Genomic DNA, 27,958 nt, shown 5'->3' on the forward strand with positions numbered 1-27,958 from the left:
CATGCAACAAGTATGTATTAATTACTAAGTAAACATAATAAATTCTAAAAAATCTAAACAGCAAAAACACACACCTCTTGTTGCTGGGTACGGGAGACCCAGGGGCTGCTCTCGTGGTGAAAGCCCTCTGGCAACATCTGGGCGCAAGTTCACTTGCATCTGTTGTGAGGTAATATAATCATTTAGGATTGTCTGTCTTGTGTTCTCCATTGCATAAAGTTGATACTGACTTGGGTAGCCTGGAGTTGGTGAAAGTTGTCTCTGAAACAGGTATGCAGCAGCTGCTGAGAGAGAGAATGAGAGAAAAGCATTAAATATTATGTTTTCACCTGAAGTGTTATATTTTCAACTGTATGAAATTAAAATCAGTTTTGTAGTACTGATTATTCAAATACAACCAAAGAGAAATATATATATGAAAACACTTTTTGACACAGCAACTTTACTTTGCTGTTGGTAAAAATGATTAGTCTACAAGTATTTTAATTAGCACCAGTGTTCGGAATCCACTGCCCAACTTCTTCTGTAAAGGGTCACATATTAATGTTTTAGGCTTTGTGGGCCATATAGCATCTGTTTCAGCTACTCACCTCTTCACTATAGTACAAAACAAAATACTGATAAACAAATGGGCATGGCTGTCTTCTACTGAAACTTTATTTTCAGAAAAAAGTGGCAGTAAGAACTGGCCTACATTAGCAATAGTTTTGGCAATCCTTTGGCTAGAACATGATGAAGGGTTAAGTATGGTAAAAAAACACTATCTCTCGCTTCAAAATATTTATAATCCAGCTCAGCAACAAAAGGACAGGCACATGCAACTGCTACAAACTAAAGAGCTATCAGACACTACACAGAAATTATAAACAATTCTAAGAACTTTAGTGAATAATTTTATATGTGTATATTCTCCCTAGAAAATACATTGATATATTTTCCAGAATGTTTGTTTCCCCTTCATCACAAACTTGAAGTCACAACATTTGTCAGTTGACTCTGTCCATCTCAGCGCAGGAGACAGCCCCCAAATTACAAATGATCCTGGACTTAAGATAGGGTTATATCCAATAAACCCACCACTACAAACTGAAAATATCTTAAGTTGAGAATGACCAGGCATGATAGTACATGTCTGTAATCCCAGCATTTGGGAGGCTAAGCGGGACTGCTGTGAGTTCAAGGCCAGCCTGGACAATATAGTAAGACTCTGCCTCAAAAAACAAACAAGGAAGAAAAAGCACTAAATACACAACCTACTGGATATTTTAACAAATAACAGCAGTCTACAGCACTGGTAGGGGCCAGGGATTTAGCTCAGTGATTCTGCAGTCTGCTTTGTAAGTGCCAAAAAAACCCAAAAAACCAGTACTGGTGTTCTCCCTTGGGACTGCAGGGCTCACCAGGAGCTGCGGCTCACTCCTACTGCCCAGCATAGTGAGAGGAATGCACCATGTCACCAGCCTCAGAAAAGACCCAAACTCACAATGTGAACTAGTTTCTACTGATCGCTATCACTTTTACACCAATACAAAGCTTAAAACTCCAAAGAGGAATGACTCATTGTAATGTTAGGGACTATACACCACGTTTGGGCTCCTCTGAAACTTATTTTTCAAGCAATATGAACTAATCATGAGAAACTGCTTTCCCAGGTAAGATACAAGTATTCTGTGTTCTGATTTCAATTCACAGGATGTGACAAGAAATGGATGTAGAGGTCTGAGTAGGCAACACATATATGTGACTGAGGCTCAGCTGGCAGCAGCAAGAAGCACGGAGCAGGCCCCATGAGGAAAAGCCGGCAAAGAACCGAGATATGACAACTCCTCTCACTGCACAGAATTGTTGCTCTAGGCCAACACAGACCATTCTCTGGTAACCTAAACATTTCTGTATCTACCAGGACCATGTCCACCAACATGAGAGGGGTGTGCTGGCAAATTTCGTCCAGTTGTACTTGTCACTAAATCATATCGCTAACGAAATACTCTAGAAATCAAAGAAAGAGAAAAGAAAAGAGTTGTTTCTCTGAAAATTAAGTTGGTTGCTTTGGGAAGACTCAATGTAACAGTTCAATCAGGTGTGCACTCCACAATTTTAAAGGACTGGACAAAAACCTACAAAGATTCTATATTTGGATTACTTGACACTACCTTTCAATTCTAGCTTCACTTAAAAAAAGTAAAGCCAAATCTGGAACTCAGATCAAGACTTAGATAAACAAATATCTTTCTATTGTCAATTAGCATATTTAAGATGTGCCTGTCATTTAAAAGTAATTCCTTACATTTACCCACTTTTTTAATTAGCTTCACCAATTACCATTGAATAACATGGCTTTTCAGGTACTTACTATAGTATTTTTAGTTCTTTAAAGGGTGCTGGAAATTTTTTATTTCTTGATTTGGGTGCTAGAAACATGGAGTGTTCCGTTTGCCAAAATTTACTGGGCTGTACATGTACAGTTATCTGCATATTGAACTATAATTGAAAGTTTAAAAGTCACACAGATATATTATTTCTCTGCCACAGATTGTTAATACATGTCATGCTTACCAGGATCCAGAGCCCTGTGAAAAGGCATGGCTGGATCCAAGTGTGTGGGAAGGTGGCTCCGATAAACCTCTCCCGCAGTGCTGCCCCTGTGATGGGGATCAAATGGGCTGTGGCTCACAACAGGATCCACCCCAGGCACTGGAGATTTGGCTGATATACTTTCCCTCTGAGTAGGGGTCAGTGTCGACTTCCTTTCATGATTGGCAGACTTGCTAGAAGAAATCGTAACTGGAAAAAAAAAGCCGATGCCAAAAATTCTTAAGAAAACTGTAGGCCACCTGTGGTGACACATGTTGTAATCCCAGCACTCTGGGGAGCCTGGCAGGAAGACTGAAAGTTTGAGTCCACTATGACCAAGTTAGTGACGCCCTGTCTTCAAAAAAATAATACTAATAAATAAGAAGGGCTGGGATGTGTAGTTCAGTGCAAAGGCCCTGGGTTCAATCCCCAGTGTCTCTGTCTCTGATTAATAAATAAATTTTAAAAATAAAAAAAGAAAGATAAGCAAAGTGTGATCATATTTATTCATTTCTCAATTATATATATATTGTATATATAACAATATATATACACAATATATATATATATATTGTATGTGTGTGTGTATATACACACACACACACACATACAGACACACACACATACACAATTTGATTTTCTTTCTCCTAAGTACATAATATTCAACTTTGCAGAATAGGCAAGTGTAAGAAAATAGTAGGAAGCCTTGCAACCTGGAGGAGACTGTCCTCTTTGGAAAAATCCCACTGGTACTATTCCATCTTATGATTAGATTATGAAGTTAATTAAGTTCCATTTCAAATGACTTTATTTTCTGCATGGCATTACATTCTAAATTCTTTTGTTTCCACCTGTAGCAATCCTCAGGTTCCTCTCATTACCTGTGTTTCCCAACCACCTCGCTACCTGCCAATCACGGGCTACACTAATGATTTTCTTTGCTCTGCTCTTAAATGACTTTCTCATTACTTCAACAACATCCAGCTCAACAAACATCTTTTTTTCTCCCTACTCTAGCTTCTTTTCTAAATGATATTATTCAAAATGGTGAGAATGCCTCATCCTTGCTTATCATATCCAAGCTCTTTACAACAAACATCCTGTGGTAAAATAAAAATGTATCATTGCTGGGTGTAGTGGTGCATGCCAGTAATCCCAGCACTCAGGAGGCTGAGGCAGGAGGATCGCTGTGAGTTTGAGACCAGCCTGGGCTGTATAGTGAGTTCTAGGTCAGTCTCAACTACATAGTGAGACCCTGTCTCACACAAAAAAGTGTGATTTTAAACCAATCAGGATGGCACATATCTGTAATCCCAGCTCCGTGGAAGGCTGAGGCAGGCAGTTTACAAACTCAAGCCCAGCCTGGGCAACTAAAGAGAGTCACAGAGACCCTGTCTCAAATAAAAAATTAAAAGTGTTGGAAATCCCAGTGCAAATGCCCTGGATTCAATTCCCTATAACCCTACCACACACACAGAGTAAATAAATAAACATATGTTTATTTATTTTCAGACAGATCTTGCTATGTAGTTCAGGCTGGATATGAACTTACTATGTAGCCCAGGCTAGCTGTCAATTCATGGCATTCCTCCTGCCTCAGCCTCCCAAGTACAGGGAGTACAAGTGTGTGCCACCACACCTAGCCAAACATGCAGTTTTTAAAAGTAGAATTCAGTGGCATTCAGTACACGCATGATGTTGTGCAGTCACCACAACCATCTAATTACTAAAATTTTGATAGTGCTTTTTGCCATGATCAAACAAATCTGCCAGTCAAAACCAAGAAATACCAGTAGTTTATCACAACTCCTTCCATGTCCAAACTTGCTCCACTGTATAGTACCTTTCTTCCCTGCAGAGTAGCTGTCTTTCCAAACGAGAGCCAAAAGGCTCGGTGTAATCCTCCTATTCATACCCAAGCATTTTACTTCCTCCTCCTCCTGGCTGCTCCTCTCTCCCCAAAATACTGTTCACTGTACATTTCACTACCCTCCCAGGAATGTGCATATGAGTCCTCAATAACTCCATATGACAATAAAATTAAAAAATAAGTGAATACATATTTAAGAGTCTCAGCCATTTGGTAAAAAAATTAATCACTCTTCCCTTAGTGACACAGTTGCTTACACCACAAGGTTATAATGAAAACAGTAAGAACAGTTTACATTTATCGAATCCTTTGTATATACTAGGTACTATCCTAAGTTCTTCTAACTTGTTCTATCTTCACAAGAATGCAGGCAGGTTTCAGTAGTGCATTATCATTTTATGGATAAGAAAAGTTAAAAGCTAATTTGTCTAAGCTTATACAGTAAGAGCTTTAATTTCAGCCTAAGGAGACTTGTTCCAGAGCCTAAACTTTCAACTATCATACTACACTTTCACTAGAAAACAGCAAAATAAATCCAAAGAAAGACCTAAAACAATATGCTGAAAACCTACTCTAAATATACTCTAAAGAACTTTGAAATGTCATCAAACCTGCACTTATTTAAATACCGGTGCTTTCTATAAATTTATGCCTATTTTAAACCAGTAGCTTTCTACAGGCCTAGTATCAAGCCCAACCTGTACGTCTTTGCTTTTGGTTTTTTGAGACAGGTCTCACTATGTAGTTGAGATTGACCTGGAACTCAGTATGGAGCCCAGGCTGGTCTCAAACTCACAGCGATCCTCCTGCCTCAGCATCCCGAGTGCTAGGGTTACAGGTGTGCGCCACCACATTTTGTATTTATTTGCCAGAGGTAAAGACCCAGTAAAAATGACTGGACCAGGTAACGAAGATACATACCGTCAGAGGTTCTGTTCATCATGGGTGAACCTCTGGACATGGTATTTTGATAACTCACAGGGGTCCTCCGAGCACTGCTGTCATCATAAATTCCCGGGCTCAGCTGTGCTTTGGGTGCCTCATGAAGTGTGGACCTGAGGACAGAGGGGCCAGAGCTCACCACTGATGTGTGCCGGGAACGTACTGACTCGCCTGCTTTCACATCCTCATATTTTCCTCGTTCCACCACTTTTATGCTTTCTGGTACAATTTCAAGTGGGGGCATTCCACGGGGTAGTTTGCTGGGCCCCGTTATTAAGGATTTGACATTGTGTTTGATGGCAGATTGACCTGAGTTGTTGTCAAACTTTATTGGTGTGCCCTAAAGGAAAAGAAACAAACATTGTCGGTAACTACATCATCTGGATTTCATTCCATTAGGGGTCTACATCTGGCCCGCGGTACACTTTGCCAAGGTTGTGACATTTGCAGTCTGTGTGGATGTCTCACAACTCAAGGATCCTGACTTCCTTCCCACTTTATTCACTCCATAGTATGGATTTAAAAAAAAAAAAAAAAGTGAGCCAGGTGTGGTGGCACACACGCCTGCAATCCCAGCACTTGGGAGACTGAGGCAGGAGAATTGTTGTGAGTTCGAGACCAGCCTGGGCTACACAGTGAGTTCCAGGTCAGTCACAATTACATAGTGAGACCCTGTCTCAAAACACCAAAACCCAAAAACAAACAAACAAAAAAAGCAAAAGCTGATGATGTGGAATACGTAAAACTTTCATGTTTACTTCCAAGAGTTCTGACACAATAAGAAATACTTACAGCTATTAAATAATACCCTTAAAATGATTCATATATGTCTAAAACAGGATTGCTGACAAAAAGAGCCATGATCTAGTTACCTGGGAAATAGAACCCTCAATTATTGGCCTCGTGCTCTGGACCACTTCTGGAGTTTTTCGGCTTTCCTGAGTTAGAATATCTTGCCGTGGAATTTCATGAATGGAACGCCCCATTTCCTTGATGGTGGTGATGCCATCATATGGTTTTCCTTTGGTAATGGCACCTTCAAACGCGCGTATGGGAGGACTTTCCCTTTTAATCTGTTTGGGATACTTAAGGCCATCTTCAAAGCTTTCAGTTGTGGCTCTTGGTGTGCCTTCAAAAAGAATCCAGAAAACGCAGTTATTAAAATAATGCTAAGAGTTGGATAAAAACACCACTGAATTATACTCTTTTTGTTTGGTTTGGTTTTTTTTTGAGACAGGGTCTCACTATGTAGTTGAGACTGACCTGGAACTCACTATGTAGCCCAAGCTGGTCCCGAACTCACAACAACCTCCTGCCTCAGCCTCCCAACTGCTAGGATTACAGGCGTGAACCACCATGCCCAGCAACTGAATTATACTCTTAAAAATGGTCAACACAATAAATTCTAACATATATATTTTACCCAATTTTTAAAAATATAAAAAGCAAGGGCCAGGGATTTAGCTCAGTGGTTCCGCAGCCTGCCTTGCAAGCACAAGGACCCCAGTTTGATCACAAGTACCAAAAAAAAAAAAAAAAAAAAAAAAAAGCAATGCCTTGGCATCTTGCAGTTTCTAATCAATATTCTATGTATAAATCCTCGAAACGGTATTCATCAATTATTATTTTGTACAGATATTCAAGATACAATAAAACATTTGTCACAGTCACAGAACAGTTCATATAGAGTACAGACATCTCTAAGTTTTAAGATTAGGTGGGATCATCTTCCAAGAAGATATATTATAGCACAGAGATGGAAAAGTTATAGTTAAAACTTAATAACTGAAAAGGTAAAAAAATCTTGAAAAGCAGGTTTCATGCTTTGCCAATTAGTGGCAAAACACTTTGCCACCAAGGCAGTTAAAAATAAAAGGGCACAATAAACAGAAAGTTTACCCTGCATGATGGAGCCAGACAGCACAGTCCTTTCTTTGAGGTCAGAATGAGGGCTCCCTCTGGGTAGTGCTCGGCATATCAGCCCTTTGGAAAAAGAAATTCAACCATTAAATATAAGTATATGGCGATTCACATATACTTCCTTTTTTGATACTGGGAATCAAACTTAGGACTTCGCACTTGGCAAGGCAGGCACAGCACCACTGAGCTAAATCCCCAGCCCAATATATACTTTCTTAAGAGTATATTTTTTGATAAAGGCTCTATGGAAGAAGGGATGTCACTTTAAATTTGTATACTTAGCAGAATAATATTATCACAGAAAAAAATAAAAGTGAGAAATATTTAATATGACATCACATAGTTCTTCAGAAACATTTTCATAAATACAAAATGGCCAGAGAAGGCTCCTAGTTACAGATCAAAAAAGACAAACTTTGAAGCTAAATCTAAAATCCCAATTCTTTATCAAAGTCAGACAGGATTGAAAAATCATTGCTTAGTCCTGAATTACACCTGGGATAAAGGGAAAATGTGAAATTTAACAGTAACAACAACAAATACAGAAAATACAGGGAAACACACAAATCTAAATGAAGAGTTATAAATAACCTCTTAAGAAATTTTACATTAGCCAGGTGCAGTGGCACATGCCTATAATCCCAGCACTTGGGAGGCTGAGGCAAAAAACCCGGCACAAATTGGAGGCCACTCTGGACTACATAGTGAGTTCACGGCCAGCCTGGACTATATAGAGTGATACCTTGTCAAAAAAAAAAAAAAAAAAACTTTCACATTATATTGTCAATAAATATGAATCAGAGGTTGAAAATAACCATATATATTTACCCTAAAGTAAAGGTAAATGATATTTGTTTTTTAATATAGTGAAAATCCAGCTCATAGAATGTTACATAGGACTTATCCTGCTTTTAGTATTCCACATAGATTAAAATTAGCTGGGAAAAGTAGAGATTTAAAGAACGTAAGTCGTTAACGTAACCAAGTGAAACCAAACCAAACCATACTGATCATCTGAATGTAGTATGTAACTAGATCAGTATGAAGTTGGAGACCTGTCTGTCTTTAATCCTTATGCAATGGTGGATACAATCCCTTAATTTACAGAAGTAGTAATGGACACAGAGAAATCTACTAGAAAAGAGTAAGGCTAGAATTAAAATTTGTCTTTATTCATTAGACATCATTTTATATCTGCCTCAAAATTAAAACAAAAAAAAGTTTTCATGATAAATTTTAAATTTGTTACTGCTTATTTTGTTTTCCTTTAAAACAAGGTCTTGCTAAATTGCCCAGGCTAGCCTTCAACTCAAGACCTTCCCCCTTAGGCCTCCCAAATACCTGAGGTTACAGGCATGTACCACCACACTCACCTTTATTAATTTTACATTCTTAAACTCCAAAAGGAGGTAATCTACATATTTTATGGGTAGTCAATTAGCTAACAGTTACCTGTGATGCTTATATTCAATTTTTACTTCATTGTTGTGTGCCTTCTGATTTATAGATATAATAATAATAATATAAATTTTAAATTACATTAATATAAATTTTAGGAAGAAATGAGACTAGAAAAACTTAATTCAACAATGTAAACTTACTATACAAAATTAAATATATCCAAATAAAGTTATGGAAAAACACTTTACCCTCTAATGGTGCTGATACAGGAGACTCCCTCATTGATATTCCTTGTTTTATATTTCCTTCTGCTGATTCATAGCTTCTTTTTAAACTGATTTCGTGAGTGGTTCTTGGACTCCTAGTCCCTTCTCGGGCATTCTTGATATCTACAGAATATAGAAACAAGAATGCTCAGACAGCCAGGGATTTAGATCAGAGTTTCCACCACCTGCCGCACAAGAGCAGTCCTGAGTTTGAGCCCCAGCACTGTTTGGACAAGTTTTTTATTTTGTGTTTTGGTACTAGGGATCGAACTCGGGACCTTAGCAGAACCACTAAGCTAAATCCCCAGCCTGATCTACCATATTTAGTAAATAAATTATCTTAATTTCACAGTCCTTAAAAAAAAAAAGATGAAAATATACTATAATCATATATATATGCACATACATACATATCTGTGCCTTTGACTGGCATTCATGAAAATGTTTTCATTAATTCTAATGTATTCATCCAATAACTATAGTGTGCCAAGTTTAAGCTAGGATTGCAGTTAAGGTTAAAAAATTAACTTTCCTCATAAAACTTACTCAATGGTGGTTACAGATAATTTAATATACTGTTACTGTTACTGTGTGATGGAGAAATACAATGTGTTGTGAGGTGCTGTGAGAGAAACCTGCAGCCTGCAAGTTCAGATAAGTTTGCCCAGAAAAAAATACTATGTAAGCTGAGAACCAAAGAATAGGTAAGAATTGCTCAAGTAAAAGACAAAGGAGTACAGGCAGAAGGGATGGTGAACACAAAGACCTGAAGGTAATAGAGTATGGTACATTACAGGAACTTCAGTATATGGTGACTGCTAAGAATGGAGTCAGGAGGGGGATGGCACAGAGGGGTGAAAGAAAAAGTTGGAAGGAAACCATCTATAGCAGTAATCAGAAAGTACATCATGGAAAAGTGATGGAGCCAACGGAGGGCAAGGGCAATGGAGAGCAATGAAGCAAGGCCACGTGTAGCTTTGAATATGGGTATGACTGAAGACAGGGAGATTAGATGAGGCAGCCACTGAACTGTCCAGATGAAAGATTCCAGTGGGAGAGAGGAATACAGAGTAACAGATATATTCCAGGGACCACATGAAATAGAACAGAAATGACTCTGATTTGCTGACTATGGAAAGAAGAAAAGAAGCAGATGGGAAAGATGTATAGATTTCTGGCTTGATTAATACAAATTAGTTTCTCTCTTCCTGCCCCCAAAACAAACTATGAATTGAAATACACCAGAAGTGTTTTTTAAAAAGGGAAGGAAATAAGAAAGTAACCATGCTTTTTATAGCAGCTGGTACTATGCACAACTTTATCTCTTTGTATTTGAAGAGAAAGAAGACATATAGCTTGTGACTAAGGTCACAATAAGTCATGAATGAGAACTCAGACTAAGTCCTTTGGCTAATATTAACATCACATTTGAATCATAATCATAAAGTAACACTAAAGGGAAAATATAATACATCTAAAGAAAATGTTTACATATATGCATAAAGACATTACAATAAACTGAGAATTTTAAAATTCTTTCCATGATTATCAAATCATCTACTTCCCAATTCTTGCCTCATACAGTATTAATCTCATTAAAAGAAAGAAAGAAAAAAAGATTTCATTAAGTCTAATGAAGATTTTCCCCCCTAGTCTAATGACTAGTCAGTGATATTAGCTACCACTTACATGACACTTCCTAGGGGCTCAGCACTGTTAACAACTCTATACTATCTCAATAGAGTTTTCATATACTTCATTAAAGAGGCATTATTAACCCTTTCACTGAAAGAAAATACATTCAGTAAAGGTAAACTGACTTCCTCAGGGCAAGAATGTGAGAAAGCCAGAGTCTCTGTGCTTATTACAAGATTGGATTCATTGCATACCCACAATACTTACTATCGTATGATAAGATGTGTCCACTTTTGCCTTCATAAATGACATGGCCTTTGGATGCAGCTTCCTCTCTGCCCTTTTCAGGACTGCTCTCTTCAATGGACATCCTACAAATGGATCCCTTCACCAAAGCCTCAGTTGGTATGCCAGCCTGGGACAGAGCTGGGGTCCCCTGCCATCAAATCAAACACAGGAACCGAAAGAGTCACTTAGGGCAGGAAGAGGTACAAGAAAGATACTCTGAAAGTTTAACCTACTATGCTGAGAGCCAGATTTGTATCTTCAAAGAGAGCATGAGTCCATGAAAAGAAACCAGACATTTAGGGCCAGGGATTTAGCTCAGTGGTTCTGCCGCCTGCCTTGCAAGCACAAGGGCCCTAGTTCGATCTCCGGTACCCCACAAAAAGAAATCAGACATTTAATATTTATAAATATAAAGAAATCCTGTACCTTCATTCTTGAACCATAAAAACTTCTTAAAACAATGCTAGGTGGGAATCGGGGATTTAACTCAGCGGCACTGCAACTGCCTCAAAGCATAAGTTCCTGAGTTCAATCCCCAGTACCGCAAAAAACAAAAACAAAAATAAAAAAATGTTAGGTGAATCAGCTTTGTTCCCCACCTTGAAGTCAAACTTATATTAAAAGACTTAACTTTCAGAAGTTTGTCTGAAGATTTAAAATCATGCAAATATAATAAAATGTTTACAAAATTTCTAATTAAAAACAAGATTTGACAACTTAAGTTTTAATTTTGGAGTATTACAACTTTCATGTTAGGATAAAAGGAAAGAGTTTTCAATATTAAATTTCTAATGGGATAGCCCTTGATCATCATTAAGAGGACAGGAAAAAAAAAGGAGAGAGATGTTTTTGTTTTGTAACACTTAGTTTAGGCCATATCTGAATTTTCACCATCATTAATCCTTTTCTGAGTTGCCAGTGACCATGGTCTTTTTAATGCTTCCTTTGAGAGAGAAATGGTTCATGAAACCTAGCAGAATATTTAGCAAAAATGAGCTGCTTGGGCTGGGTGTGGTGGCACATGCCTGTAATCCCAGCACTCAGGAGGCTGAGGCAGAAGGATTGCCATGAGTTTAAGGCCAGCCTGAGCTACACAGTGAGTACAAGGCCAGCCTCAATTAATAGCAAGACCATGTCTCAATAAACCAAAAAAAAAAAAAAAAAGAGAAAGGAATAAAGAAAAAGCAAAGTGAGCTCACAACTCCAAATGGGTGTGATGGAAGCAAAGGCCCTAAAAACTCCAGTGAGTATTATCTGAGACCACATTCGTACAGCAAGGAGACAATAAGAATAATACATTTAACTCATCCAGTCATGAAATGAACTTACCAGTAAACATCTGAAAATCTGAATACCCATCTCAGAAGTACTGTCACATGAACAAACATTTATAAATAAACCAATGAAACTCAACTTCATCTGACCTAGTTCTTTACTCTTTTGCTACTTAATGTCTAGATACAAGAATAAAAAGAGAAAAATATGAAAAAAATAGGCCCATTTATTTTTCTATTGAGCATATTAAAATGTTAGTTTGCTCTGAAAGCACATACTCCAGCCAAATATGGAAGGAGAGATGTGAAGAGTTAGTATGAAACTATCTGGATCACTATTATGTGTATACTATATGAACCAAGTATCGGGGAGGAATCACCTGGGAATCTTGTTAAAATACAGAATCTTAATTCATAAGGTCTGGAATGAGGACTATACTTCTGCATTACTCTACCAATCTCCCAAGTAATGCTGATGCTCTGGTGCACAACCACACTTAGTAACACCACAAAAGAATCAAAGGAGGCTCAGAAAAAGACTGCTAGACCCAACCCCCAAGAGGAGGCTTGAGGATTATGTCTATCAACTTTCCAAGTGATACTGATGTTACTGGCTTAGTGACCACACTTTAAGAAACACTGTCCTAGGGAACAGGAACAAGACAAAGAAGAGAAAATGTGTGACAGTATGTGCAAAAACATGTGGCAATATATAAAACCAGTTTATAGTGATTTATCCAAACAGAATTTTCCCTTACTATATTACATAATTAAAGAGAGAACTATTTTAAATTTAAAATTTAAAATTAACATCAAATTGAGGGAAAGGAACTTAAATTAATAAAAAATGGCCTTCATAGTGAGATACCTCAGCTTTTTTTTATTTTAAGACAGGTTCTAAATTACCAAATTGCTCTGGTCAGACTGAACCTGTGATCCTCTGCCACAGCTTGCCAGAGTGCTGGGATTGCAGCAGGCATCACCATGCTCAGGTGGAAAAAAATGGCAATATATTTAGCCCAAAACTGGGAGAAGATATTTGACCTATTGTGCTTCTGTCAATACCACCCATGTTCTTTATTTCACATTAGATTAAAACAATGTAGCTTATGAGATTACAGACCTACAAAGGGCTAAAGCAAGCATATTATATGAAATGATTTTCTTGATTTCTATTTAAACTGAATACAAGGTAAAAGCCTTGCAAGGAAGACAGTGAGAGCTATGACAATAAAGCACGTTTCTTCTGCCATTTTGCAAATGATTTTTTTTCAAACAAACCACTGCATAAAAATAGAGCTTGTGGTTAAATTGATCACATTATGCAGATGGTTTGCAGATCTGGGGTTTATTATCACTGAGACCCAGATCCATAATCCAGAGCAGTAAATAACTCAATTATAGATCTATACTGATGGAAAACCAAAACTCTTGAGACATACAGTTTTTTTCTTAGCTATTGTATAGTGCATTTGGGATGTGATAATTAACCTGAGTGATAGAGCCCCGTAGAGATGGGATGCTCTCTGCTGAAATTTTGCTGGTTGGAGTTCCCCGAGTTATACTTCCTTCTTGGATGGCTCCTGGGGTACCTGAATAAAAACAAAATATTTACAAATTACCCCCTCGTCTCTGGCTCAAAAGAGAAACCAAAAGAACCAGAAAACTGGTCTGTACTTGGTAGAAAAAAAAAGAGGGCACTACTGAAATGTATTTCTAAAATAATTATTTAATTATTTAAAGGGACTGTTGAAATATGGAAAAAGTGCTTTCGCACAGTGTTGAGATCAACCTTCTTGCCTTATACATATTAAGCACAGTGCTACACCACTGAACTATACCCACAGCCAGACTTCAAAGGTTTAAAATCATTTTGTACATGGGAAGAAATCTAAATTTAAAATTTAAAGGCAGTAACTTGAAAACTTGTCATTAAATGTCTTTGTCAAATTGTATATGATCTTACCTCTGACCACACCTTCATGTTGGGCCCTGACCAATAAACCTTCAGGTTGGGAATTTTGGCTTCGAGGAGAAAATTCTTCCTGCTTAATGTAGGGCAAAGTACCTGTGCATAAAACCAAGAGAAACATGAAGAGATCAAATAATGAATTATTGGCTGTGATGCTATAAATATAGATGTATTAACTTTATTAACTCACTGACCTGATTTGGTAGATTCTTGTTGCCGTGGCAATCCAAGAGAAATAGACCCCACTGAGGGTTTAGCTGTTTCTTGAGTATAGGAAGCCTGATTATGAGAAGTCAGGTAAGTGCCAGGTGTTCCCTACAACACAATTTCAAAAGACTAAACACTGTCCTTTTTCAAGGTCCTTTATAAAGTCAATGTTCACATTTGTTAATAACCTTACCATCTAAAAATCAAGAAGAGTATTTGTAAAGCAAGAAAAAATTTAGCATAAATTCCTAAAAAATTTAAGGGCAGTAAGATATGTCTTCTGACATTACCATAAATTACATGTAGGTAATATTTACTATTAATAAATTACATAAAGCACTAAAACTGCACTCAAAATGTAAACTAATATTATGAACAGTGTTTATCCCTATTAAAATTGCTATGGAAAATATGGGTGTGGTAGTGTATTCCTATAATCCTAGCTTTTGGGAGACTGAGACAGGAGGATTGTAGAATTTGAGGCCAGCTTGGGCTATACAGTGAATTCAATACCAGCATCAACTATGGTACATAGTGAGACCCTGTCTCACAAAAAAAAAAAAAAAAAAAAAAAAGCAGCCAGGCGTGGTGGGAGGCTGAGATAGGAGGATCGCTGTGAGTTCAAGACCAGCTTGGGCTACACAGTGAGTTCCAGGACAGTCTGAACTACATAGTGAGACCCTGTCTCACAAAAAAAAAAAAAAAAAAAAAAAGCAGCCAGGCGTGGTGGGAGGCTGAGATAGGAGGATCGCTGTGAGTTCAAGACCAGCTTGGGCTACACAGTGAGTTCCAGGTCAGTCTCAACTACATAGTGAGACCCTGTCTCCAAAAAAAAAGCAAAAGCTACAGAGAATGACATCAGTAAAAATGGTAGAACATATAAGACTTCTGCAATAAGAGACTGCAATAAGAACATCAACAAAAACCAAGATCAATCTTTGAAGAACTCTAGAAATTAATCAGATTTACACAAATCTAGGAGCATTTATTTAAGAATAATAGATGAATGTAGGTAAGAACCATGAGTTTTGCTATCATTTACATTTACATCTATAGCCACTTTCAGCCTCCCCTCTAAACTGTGCAGGAATCTTGAAAACAGCCCACAGTCATTGGGCAAATCAGCAGCCTGGCAGCCACCTGAGGGGAAAGAGCAAGAATAGAGGTTGTTGGGCCGGGGATTTAGCTCAATGGTTCTGTTGCCTGCCTCGCAAACTCAAGGTCCCAAGTTCGATCTCTGGTACCAAAATCCCCGGTACCAAACAAATAAACAAACAAAAAGAATAGAGGTTCAGAGATAACTCTCATATTTTTACTGTGGGATGCTCCATTAATAAAGCTGTCTTTATTTGACCTGCCTCAGGATGGGGAAAAGATGTAGGCTTCTCAAAAATGGAGGCAAGTTGGCTGGGGATTTAGCTCACTGGTTCTGCTGAGTTCGATCCCTGGTACCAAAAAAAAAAAGTGAAGGCAACTGATGAACTTCTCTCTGCCTGAAATAGTAGGTAACAGTTGGGACTATCTACAAAACTTTAAAGGAAAAGTGACATGTTCACAGGGATTGAAAAGCTCCAATATATTCCAGAGTACCTAGAAAGCTATGTGCACAAGGCTGTGCATATGCCTAGGATGTCATGAGAAGATCCTGAGCTTTCATCTCTGGCTGATCTTAAGGCTCTGTAAAGCAAGAAGCAAGCACTAAAGCAGAACAGTCAACTGGCTGGCTGAGTGCTGAGAGCGTGCCCCATCACACAAGATAGTCCCTCAGCAAAGACTTTAGAAAGGCTAGTTTTAGGCAATAAGGGAAATTTCTGCTCAATTATCAATGGATCATTAAACTAATCAAGGACTTCAGTGGCCATGTATGACAAATAACACAGGCTTTACAGAATTAATTCAGAAAACTCACTAACCAAATTACAGGAAAACTAAGCTAAAACAACAAGCCATTGAGGGTGGGGATCTTAAATTTCCAGAATTGTTACATGTAAAATGTCCAGTTTTTGACCCTAAATTACAAGATGTTAAAAGAAAGAAGAAAATATGAACCATAAACATGAAATAAAGAAATGAACAGAAACTGTCCCTAAGGTCTATGAGATAAAGACTACACAAAGAACTACAGGTAACCATACAGAACCATGTCTAGGAGTTAAACGCATACAAATAATGTCTGACCAAACACAGAATACCAATGGAGAGAAATAAATCATAAAAATGGACAAAACAAATTCTACGACTGAAAATTACCTAGGGGAAGAGTCTGTTAGCAAACTATGAATGGAAAGAAACATGTAAGGAACTATGAAACACATTTAAAAGTGTGGTAACATTATACATAACAGTGAAATACAGGATGCCTTCCTTCAAAGGTCAGCAATAAGAAACTTATGCTCATGTTCACCACTTCTAGCCAATACTGTACAAAAAGTTCTCTATTAGTCAATGCAGTAAAACACAAAGAAATAAAAAGAGTGAAAGCTGCAAGGATGAAATAAAACTATTTCCAGATGACATACACATATTAAAAAAAAATCCTAAGAAATCTACCAAAACAAACCCACTAGAAGCACTAAGTGAAATGTCAAAAGTGAGAAAACCAAGATATAAAAATCAATTGCATTCCTAAAAACACACATTTCATGTTGTACTCTACAGGTGCTGTATGTTTTTAAATGGCAGGTTTTTGGTAATACTGAATTAAGCAAGTTTATTACTGCTATTTTTTCAATAGCCTAAATAACTGCTAGCAATTTTTAGCAACAAAGTATTTTAATTAAGATACATACATTTTTGATATGTTATTGCACACTTAATAATCTACAGAATAATGTTAACTTCATGTAATAGAGAATGAAAAAAATTCTTCTGTTTTGCTTTACAGAGATACAGTATTTGCTGTTTTGCAGTGGTCTGGAACTAAGCCTATAATATCTCCAAGGTGTGCCTGTACTACTAAGAACTGGAAAGTAAAATATTTTAAAATAGGATCATTTATAAAAACATAAAATACATTACAAATAATGCACTAACCAAACATAAGTATAACAAAATATGCACACCACCTCTAAAGTGAAAACTCCAAGACAAAGCTGACAGAAATTAAAGATCTGGAGAAACAGAAAGACAAATACCTCATGGGTTACAAAATTCAAAACTAATAAGATGCCTATTCCTACTCCCAAATTGATGCACAGATTTATTCCAATAACAACCAAAATTCCAGCAGATATTCTTTTTTAAAGAAACTGAAACAATGATTATATAAATTATATGGAAATGCAAAAGACAGACTAGTCAGAATATTCTTGACAAACAATAATAGAAAACTAAATGTTAAATAATTTAAAAACTTAGATTAATCAAAATTGAGACAAAAACTTGGCAAGTCACTCAGGGAAATGGCACTAATAGACTTAAACTCATAGTTAACGGTTTTTAACAAAAGCACTAAAAGCAATCAAATAAGGAAAGAAAGGACTTTTCAACCAATATTCCGAGAACTAGAAATCCAAATTGAAAAATGAATGCCTGTCTAGATATCATAATGTACAAAAAATTAACTTGAGACTAATCCCAAGCCTTAATGTAAAAGCCAAGACAATAAACTTTGGATAAGAAAGAAAAATATTTCACAAACTTGGAGCAGGCAAAGATTTCTTAGCAAAGTATAACTAATCATAGGAAAGAAAAAATTATGTATCAATTACATAACAAAAAACTTTTAATCATATAAAGAACTTCTAAAATCCAATAACAAAATTAATAAAATTGGGTAATTTAACTTAAATATAGGTTGAGTATCCCTTATTCAAAATTCTTGAGACCAAAAGTGTTACAGATTTTGGGTATTTTTACAGATTTTGGAATATCTGCATCTGTCTAATGAGGTATCTTGGGGATGGTACTCAACTGAAAACACAGAAGTCATTTATACTCTTTATATACCTTATATACGTGGCCTAAAGATAGTTTTATACAACACTTTTGATGTTCCTGTATTTCGACTACATTTGTCAGGAGGTCAGTGTAGAATTTTTCACTTGTGGTATTTCAGATTTTGAAGCATTTCAGATTCAAATATTCAGATTAGAGATGCTCAACCAGAAGTCACTTCAAAATCAGAAAATACAGACCGTCAATGAGCACACAACAGAGTATTCAACATGGGTTTGCTGTCACGAAAAAGCAAAATGTAACTGCTGTGAGATATTATACACCTTCTAGGTACTGTGTACCTAAAATGAAAAAGACTGACAAGAGCAACTTGGTCTTAGACATTGCTAGTGGCTATGTAAAATTGTAGGACCACTCTGGAAAATTTGAAGTAAAACATATACCTAGAAATTCTACTTGCCGGTAATTACACAAGAGATATAAAATGTATGTCCACCAAGAACATACTTCAAATATGTAAAGCAGTTTTATTCATATGAGTCAAAAAACAATAAACAGCTCAGGATTCCCTTAACAGGAAAATAAATAAACAAACCAGTATACATAATTCAGCAATAAAAGGGCAACTGATTAGACAAAAACCTGGATAAATCCCTAAAACCATTACACTGAGATAGATGTGATGGGCACAGTAGAATGCAGACTGTATGATTCCATTCACATTAAGTTCTATAAGAGGCAAGACTAACCTATGACAACAGAAAGTAAAATAGTGGTTGCTTGAGGCAGCAGGAAAGGAGACTGCCTAGGAAGGAAAGGAGAAAATGTTCTAAGGTGACAGAAATGTTCAATAACTTGTCAGGGATATGGCTACACATGACCAAAAATTAACTGCTAAGATCAGACCATATCACAGTTTTATTAAGTATTGTAAAGACAGTTTTATGGCCAAAGTAAAATATGGCTTTTAATACCAGCCACCTAACCATTTAATATTTAGAGCCTTTAAAATATTCAACAAATACGAGAATATTCCTTTTTCACTTACATTACACCAAACAATTATGTGCCTTTGGTAAAATAAACCAGGTGGTACGTCATGCCACTCAATCTGGGTGCATAACTCACTGAAAATTCCTGTGTGTTCAATGGAATACAGCAATTACTGCATTTTCTGTTCATTATCTCTTTCTTATTAGTATACTGACAAATTAGCATGAGAAAGAGGGAAAGATTTTTACCGAAGTAATACTTAACACAAAATATTCCCTAAAGAAGAACCATTTTACCTGTGAGATGGAGCCTCCCATTATAAAAGACGGTTTTTCTGAAGCCACTGTGGTTTTGGAAGATGGGATAAGAGGAGGCGGTGGCCTGGTTGGTCGAGTAGTTGAAAGCCGAACACCTTCAGGCAGATTAGTTATCACTTGATGTGGAGCAGGCTGGAGGACTTTAAAAAGGAAAATATGATTTGAAATAGTCAATTGCCACAAGCTATCTCAGTCAGTTCTGAATTTTTCAATCACAAATTAAATTCTAAGTATGAGATGAGAAGCCAAGGATGAACAGTTCTATTTTTAAATTTTCTGTCACATATTCAAGTCTCTATAGCATTTGAAAGCATACCTTTCAAATACCATTCAAACCAGAGCTTCAGATGTTCACTATAACCATTTATCCACAGCAAAGGCAAGTATCAATCCTCACTATCTCTTTCTATCACTTTAGAGACCTTGGAACAGAGATGAGCAAAAGGGGAGATTCTGAAAAACAGCTGCTGTTACTACTTCGTAGCATAGGGAAACCTGGCTGGCAACCCATTATATATCCTCTGTGCATCTGGCATAATCTGAGCAATATTTATGGATTCTGGCTCTCACAGCAAACTCAAATTTCTGTAGGGGAAAAAGTCTCAAGATTTTTGCAAAGTACATGTTCTCTTAAAAGAAAAGCTAATCAAAGTCACAATATGAATACATGAAATAGAAATTTCCCAGTGGCCCAGTGAGACTGAACTGAATACGACTGATAATGGAATGCAGAGAAACAAAGTCATTTTAGAACAGCAAGGACATGTCCTGGAAGAGTAGTTCATTTGTGAGATTAAACCACCCACACGGACATCTGTGGGTAGATGGTAGCAGCGACTGCAGAGAGGGGCAATATTTACCTGGTGAGACACTATGGCAGGCTGCACTTCTATCAGGCTGCGGAACAGCTTTACTGACTTCTCTTGGAGAAAGCCTACACGGTGAGGCAGACCTTGCTGTGGTACTGTGCATCTGTGCTTCCTGTTCTAGAGCACGTTTGACCTCAGCATAAGGCATATAGGCGACTGATTTTCCTATGAAAGTTAAAGTTATCAAGATAAAGGAAGAACCCCAAATTAAAATAGTAAGTGTGAAAGGACCAAGCCCACACTACCCAGGGGCAGATCCATCTAATACGCTATTAATAAGGCCTAAAACTCTTATGGGGAAAATCCACTCTATGAGAAGTTATGAAATCCTGTAACTCTAAATCTACTATGTATGCAACATCACTATGACCTAACAAAAATCCTCACAAATTCAATTACAATTTTAACCCTTAAAAAACAGTGAAATTCTCTTTCCTCTTAAGATGAAGTGTTTTGATATGCAATAAAATTACAACAGGCAAACATCAGATTATCAAGTAAATTTTGTGAATTCAAGACTGGCCTGAGTTAGAGGTTAGCTCTTTGAGGATTTCAACTCTTATATTAGCTTATTGATGTTCACTGCTTGATATTTACAAAGTAAATCTAAGAAATGGAAGAAGCCTATTTCAAAAGATATAGCTCAACTTAATCCAAAACTCCTACAATAAGACATAAACTATGAATCTATCTGTAATAATACTAATGAAAGTAATCACCACATATTTAAAAAGTTTAAGTATGTATGACTTCAGAAATGTAGCCATATTAAGATGTTATATATTTATGTGTGTGTGTATGTACATAAAAATATAATTTTTTATTAAGTTTTCAAAATAAAATTGCTGGGTGTGGAGGCACATGCCTATCATCCCAGCATTTGGGAGGCTTAGGCAGTAGGTTTGCTGTGAGTTCAAGGTCAGCTTTGATTATGTAGTGAGTTAAAGGCCAGACCAATAAACAGCAAGACCCTGTCTCAAAAAAAAAAAGAAAAAAAAAAGATACGTTGTAGTAATTTTTGAGAATCAGAAAAATACAAAGTAAGAATCATCTGCAATCCTACAAAGATTTGTAGCATTTTAATGTCCGCCAGACCAAATTCCCATTCATTTTGTTAATCTTTCCATTTCCTAGTCTTCTCCACTTATCATTCCAGATAAAATTTAGATTTAAAACTATTTTAAATAATTCTTCCCAAACAAAGTCACTGGAAATTTCATTTCACATAAATTAAGTTTATGAGTAAATACAGAAGAGCTGACATTTTATAATACACAATTCTTTACACAAGGAACCTAGTTTTTATAATACAGGTTTATACATTTATTAAAAATTATTTCTGGGCAATTCATATTCTGTTGCCAGAAAAATCATCTTTCATATATATGAGTTTGTGTGTGTATACTACACATGCATCTGAATACTGCACATATACAGAAAAGATGTGCATTTCTATATAAGAACTTTTTTTAAAAAAGTTAATGAACTTTTCTTGAGGCTCTATTAATTTTTTGACTCATTCCATTATACTTTCTAGGTGGGCAACCTTATCCTATAAATAATTTTGTCTTCACCCTTCAGATACCTAAACCTCTTTTCTTTACTATTCTCTGTTAATAAATAGTGGTATTCTGGTAGTTCCCCCTTAAAGGGAGGATCTTTAGCATTTTACTACTAAATGTTAAGCAGACTTGGTTTCAAATTCAAACTCACTATAAGGAATAAAAATTTCATTCACTTACTAAGATTTTTTTTAAAAATCATAAACTATTATACTATTACCAACTAATAATCAAAGGCCAGGCACTGTGCAGTCCATGAAATATTATCATGTACCCTCACAACCAATGAATGGATTATTATTAACTCCCTTTTGCAGATGAGGAACCTAAGGTTCAGAAGAATTACACCTAATGGCTCAACCAAGGTCACACCACCAGGGATTGTCTGAAAGGAGTATAATTCCAGACTCTGTGCTCTAAACCACGGTGAAATAGTGTGTCATGAGAGCCAGGGATTTGACTCAGTGGCACCACACCTGCCTCACAAGTGCAAGGTCCTGAATTCAATTCCCAATACTGGGGGGGAAAAAAGTCATGAAAGGACTGAATTATCAATTTTGTGTCACTCACCATGAAGGGACTCTTTCCCTGATATATTAATACAGAATACATTTCTAAACTCACTTCTTCCTTCCTACAGAATTTAACATGAAACTGTATGAAAAATTCAATACCTGATTGTTGTACTCTCTTCTAGGAGGTTTATAATTAATATAAAATCTATTGGTCATATTAGATTTTTTTAATGATACAAATTTAGATGGTTTTAAGCACAGCTATTTAGATCAACATGTACCCAGCGCTGGAAAAATAAAACAACTTCAAAGTTAGCAGGGAGGCAGGGGTCAACTCATGTAAATGTTACTAGTGGAACTATTTACATGTTTATAAAGCTTTTTTATAGACGAGCAATGTTTTAAGAAATATAAAAAAGGCACATCTATGACTGTCTGTAGCAATTCCATTAAGAGATGATGAATACAATCAAACAGACCATAAAAAAGTAAACAAAACATGTCTAACTTCAGATGGTTCTCACTATTTTTAACATTCTATAAACTGTTTTATGAAGCTGCATTTAAAACATCTGTGTCAAATATACACACAAACAAGCAAATTGCAAATATTTAAATGTTATTTGGAAGATCACCTGCCACACTGATTAATAGGATAGCTGTAACTTGGAGGACAGACATTAGATGCTTGGTTAACTAAACTACTGGGTGAATATACTACTTTATTAGCAAAACAAGACTTTGCCTTTGGATAAAATATAACCAACTGCCTCACTTCGTAGAAAATTATCTTGAGCCAAACTAAAATTCTTAATGTCACATTAATCTTTAACTTGGAGTTAAGATTATTGTGTTATGATTAAAAATTAGGATACATTGAGCTTTAAACAACCTAGCATAATATGACTAACCACCGAAAGAACCAGTCTGGAAACTCAAAATTTTGGGGGTCTAAACTGGTTCAGTCACTTCAGTGTATCCTACACACAATTTGAAGTAGTGCAAGAAGTTATTGAGGCTCTAAAATACCTATATTGCATTCAAAACAGAATCACCCAGATATTATTAATTACTATTGTTTTAGCAAAAACTCAACAAACAATACAATTTGGATATATTTTTCCTAAATTTTACCCATTCTTCACAAAAAAATCTTTTGTTAATAATGTTTAAGGGATAGATCAAGAGAGTTTTAGATTATCCTGTAATTAATCATTTTCTACTGACAGATTTCCTCACAATTAGGATGCTCAAAAGACAAACACCTCTGATTAAGGTTATCAGCACCACTAGTACCCTATACTGTAATGTGATAAAAGTATCTCCATTATGTTATTTATTTATTTACTCTTTCCATATGTGATTGCTGAGTACATGTTGTTAATTATCAAATTGGGAAATGAAAGATTCTTTAGATGTAATGTAGTAAATACTTAACAGTTACCAAGCTTTCTGTATCCACTGAAGAAATACTCTGCACCTTTTTTATGCCTGGATGGATATTACTATACTGGTGCACATTCTTTCTAGCACAATACTTATGTTTAAAACACTAATAAGTTTACACTTAATCTACCATAGTAGATTCAGTGTTATATAATGAGTAACTCATCACTAGTGTGATTTAGACAGGAGTTGGGAGAATCTGTTAAATTGCATGCCTCTGTTTTATATTAAAATATGTGTTCACATGTATGTGTAGCATTCAAAAACTTACTGCTCTTATTTGGTACTACAAAGAATCTTAGAAATCTTCCATAGAAATTTTTAGTATTCTTACATCCTAAGTATACTGTAGCATTTAAATTATCTAAGAATATACTATCAACCAGAATACGTGTCAATTCTTCTAACATTATGTATCATGCCACAATTAAAACAACATTTACCAACTTGAATCTATCATTTGAAATAATAACAATGGTAACGTAACAAGAACTTCCATAGCATTCTATTGTACTGTATATATATAAATTAATGGGCTATTAGTACAGAATACATTATGTTGTACATAAAATAATGCTGAATTATGTTATACAAAATAACAAATGCTCATTTTTTTCTTCACAATCCCAGTGAGGTGGATGTAAATTATTGTTCTCACTTCACAGATGAAAAAACTAAAGCTATAAAAGTTGTGTTGCTCATGGCCATCCAGCTGGGTAATGCAGGATAAAGATTAAGATATGACTGACATCCACTACACAAAACTGTCTTCATCTTACCACAGAATGAGAATATTACACTATCACAGGTAATTTGCTTCAAGCATAGGACATTATTCTCTTTCTCTGAAAATTCAGATGAAAAGACCATAATGTACAGCTTTTATAAAGTCTTCCAGCAAGTAGAACTCTATTAAAAATGTTACTGCCAACCTTTAGTGCGCAAATAATACTTAATAGTTTAACTGAGAATAATTTAAGGAATACTATTTGTCAGGACACATGTTAATAGACTGATTGAAATGCTTACTACTTACAAAGCAAAAAGGACATTACTTATGGGTTCCTCTTTGTTTCTCTTCAGAAATGTTCATGTAGTAAAATCTCTACCCACCTTCCCACTCTCTGTTTGGACTCTTGGAAGTGCCACATGGACTTGTAGAACTTCTACATTCGAAATCTATCTGTTCTTGCCTCTGCCGCTGTTCCTCCAGGAGAGCTGATTCATGCATTGCCTTAATGTGCCGCTGGTAGAGAGCATAGCCACTTACAGGGGTTCCAATTGGTATACTACATGGGGTACAGGAAACCTACAGGAAAAAAAACAAATTTAAACATGCTAATGACCGAGGTAATAATTACTGTATGTTACAAGTAATGCTTATTTCTATTGTATTACTGGTTAAATTGACTTTACCATGTTAAAAAAAAAATAACTTTCAAGAATATGCTCAAAGGGCTGGGGATTTAGCTCAGTTGCACAGCACCAGCCTGGCAAGCATGATGTACTGAGTTCGATCCCTGGTACCAAAAAAGAACATGCTCAAAGCACTAGATGGTTACTTTCAGAATTGAACACAATATATATTTTTGATAAATCAGTTCCTCCTTGTGACGTCAACATAGCTGGCCATCCGCTGACCACTGGCTGACCAAAGTACCACAGTACCCTGCCCATCCCTGACCCCTTACTCCCACAGACATGCCTCAACTTGGGCGCTGGGCCCCAGCTCAGTGGCTGCAAGCAGTGACTATACTGCACTAAGTCCTTATGTTCAGTGCTTATAGCTGGAGCACAAGAGATTTTTGCTCTCCTGAGAATTGAGCACTCTACTTTGATACAATGCCTTTCTGTGCTTACTGAAAGAAAACAGATGTATTACTTAACAAGCAGAAATAACTGAATCAAGATCATGAAGGTGAATATGGATACTGTCTACAAAGTCATGGTTACCAAGGTGAAGCATAAGATCACTCCATAGCAAATAATGTCTGGGATTTCTACTGTGAAAAAAGATAATGATTATTTTTAAGAAGAGCAAATTTTCAATCCTCAGTAGAAAATGAGAAAATCTGAACTACATGAATTAAAACAATGAAGTGTTCAAAGTCCAAACAAATAAAAAATTAAGACTTCAGTTGAGAAAAGAGCAGAGTAAAAGAACTGTGTTCAGTAACCAAAATAGTATAACTGTAAACCCAGCAAGATCAGGTGCTGACCCAAACAGATAGAAAGAAATTGAGATTCCTGGTCTCAAAACTATGTTTGAGGTACATAAGCTAGACATTATCAGGTATTTAGTGGGGTCTGTATTTACCTGCCTAACAGTAGCTCTGGTATTTTATGGTCTGTTGATACAATGAAGTGTCTATGGGAAAAAACCAAAATCAGAAATTACAAACCATCTGCCTGCTTCTAACATGGTGATCAAGTGCTTTGTAGTCTGGCTATGGATCCCACCCGGCATCTCCATCTCTTACCAGGCAGTGATATTCACTTCTGTGGATTTAAATGTCATCCATATGGTAATGACTCAGACTTTTCTATTTCCAAGATTCCTCCTCCATGTTCCATACATATAAAATTGTTTATCTCTGCATCCATTCAAAGCTTGAGTCCACATGAGTATTTCAAAGTATTCCAGAACTTATATTCAAAATGGGACTTTCCATTTTCTAAGCCCAATGTTTCTCCTTCAGTGCTCTTCATATCTTAGCCTCCACAGCCAGTAAACTGGCAGTCGTTTTCACTAATCAATCTCTTTCCCCTTCCTTAACCAATTATTAACAGTTCAATTCTCTTCAGACCAGAAATGGATCAATCATTCTTCATACAGTCCACCCCTAATGATCATGTACAGGCCTCTTGGTGAGCTTCACATAGGCAACCCCTAACCATCATGATGGTTTGCAGTCTGTTCATTTTTTTAGAGTACAGTGGTTAGTCAAGAGGGGTTGTTTAGAACAGAGTTTTGGATTTGGAAGAAAAACAAAATTCTGAAAATCTGTTTCACAAAAATATGAACATATAGTTAAAAATACTGAACTATACACTTTAAATTGTTTATAATGGTTCATTTCATATTACTTTTTCTTACATTATTATTATTATTTTAGAAAATTAAGAATCAATTAAAGGTCTCTGTATAAGCCAGATGTTGGTTGCACTCTGGGAAGCTCAGGTCGGATGATCTCAAGTTCAAGCCCAGCCCAACTGACTTGGTGAGACTCATTCTCAAAAAAACAGAAAAAGGCCTGGGTATCTACAGAGACTCTGACAATCCCGGTAGCATATAAGATAAGATTAGAGAGATAGACAGACAGACAGACAGACCCATCCACCCAAACAGACCAACCTCTAAATTTCAACTTTACTTTTCTAACGTACACTGAGAACTTACCATTGGTGGAATAATGGCAGCTCGATGCTGAAGCTGCGGTAGGTCCAATGGATTTGCTTTTATTGGGGATGAGACTAGTATAGATCCAGTTGGGTTTAACAATGAAGGCTTTGGATCCATAGGAAACATTCTACAATTGGCAATTTTAAAAGAAGATATATAAACATTTTTATTTAAGACTTCAAACATGTAATCACTTAAGTTAGCAAGTACATACATACTCATACAGTTGTCATATTAACTCTTCAAAGATACAAACAGGGCTGGGGGATTGGCTCAGTGATAGAGCACTTACCTAGTATGCCTGAGACCCTAGGTTCAATTCTTAGCACCAAATAAACATTAAAACATCAAGAAAAAAAAACCTACTACTGACTTATGGATTGATATTTATCTGAATTAAGCTATCTACATCTAACCAAAAAAACAAGCGGAATAAAAGGCATTTTAAAATGCATGCGTACCTGATTACTGAGCTACTTGAAAGGCTTAGATAGGAAGGCTGCAACTACAGGCCAGCCTAGGCAACTTAGCAAGACCCCGTCACAAAAATAAAAAGAACGGAGAGGTATATCTCAGTGCTCCCTGGGTTCACTCACCAGCACCACCA

At 36.4% G+C, this 27,958-nt stretch overlaps 1 protein-coding gene across 14 annotated transcripts in view; it reads right to left on the bottom strand.

The window, feature by feature from the left end:
* Nucleotides 1-27,958, bottom strand: part of Ncor1 (nuclear receptor corepressor 1) — a 154,183-nt gene that overhangs the window by 24,040 nt on the left and 102,185 nt on the right. For 9 of the 14 annotated variants that reach the window (XM_019205709.2, XM_033762759.1, XM_010611539.3 and 6 more), the window contains 14 exons: nucleotides 27,349-27,478; nucleotides 25,062-25,257; nucleotides 20,417-20,590; nucleotides 19,536-19,696; nucleotides 14,337-14,457; nucleotides 14,137-14,238; nucleotides 13,662-13,762; nucleotides 10,876-11,044; nucleotides 8,956-9,096; nucleotides 7,286-7,369; nucleotides 6,259-6,515; nucleotides 5,366-5,726; nucleotides 2,557-2,784; nucleotides 75-284 (listed from right to left, as the gene is read on the bottom strand). In XM_019205709.2, coding sequence (XP_019061254.1) covers nucleotides 75-284; nucleotides 2,557-2,784; nucleotides 5,366-5,726; nucleotides 6,259-6,515; nucleotides 7,286-7,369; nucleotides 8,956-9,096; nucleotides 10,876-11,044; nucleotides 13,662-13,762; nucleotides 14,137-14,238; nucleotides 14,337-14,457; nucleotides 19,536-19,696; nucleotides 20,417-20,590; nucleotides 25,062-25,257; nucleotides 27,349-27,478 — 2,435 coding nt within the window. The remainder of the gene's footprint in view (nucleotides 1-74; nucleotides 285-2,556; nucleotides 2,785-5,365; nucleotides 5,727-6,258; nucleotides 6,516-7,285; nucleotides 7,370-8,955; nucleotides 9,097-10,875; nucleotides 11,045-13,661; nucleotides 13,763-14,136; nucleotides 14,239-14,336; nucleotides 14,458-19,535; nucleotides 19,697-20,416; nucleotides 20,591-25,061; nucleotides 25,258-27,348; nucleotides 27,479-27,958) is intronic. The other 5 variants (XM_010611568.2, XM_019205710.2, XM_019205701.2 and 2 more) reach the window with 3 other exon arrangements.

This window comes from Fukomys damarensis, unplaced genomic scaffold (genome assembly GCF_012274545.1).
Source record: "Fukomys damarensis isolate Sample0158 unplaced genomic scaffold, DMR_v1.0_HiC HiC_scaffold_13, whole genome shotgun sequence".
NCBI classification, from domain to species: domain Eukaryota; kingdom Metazoa; phylum Chordata; class Mammalia; order Rodentia; family Bathyergidae; genus Fukomys; species Fukomys damarensis.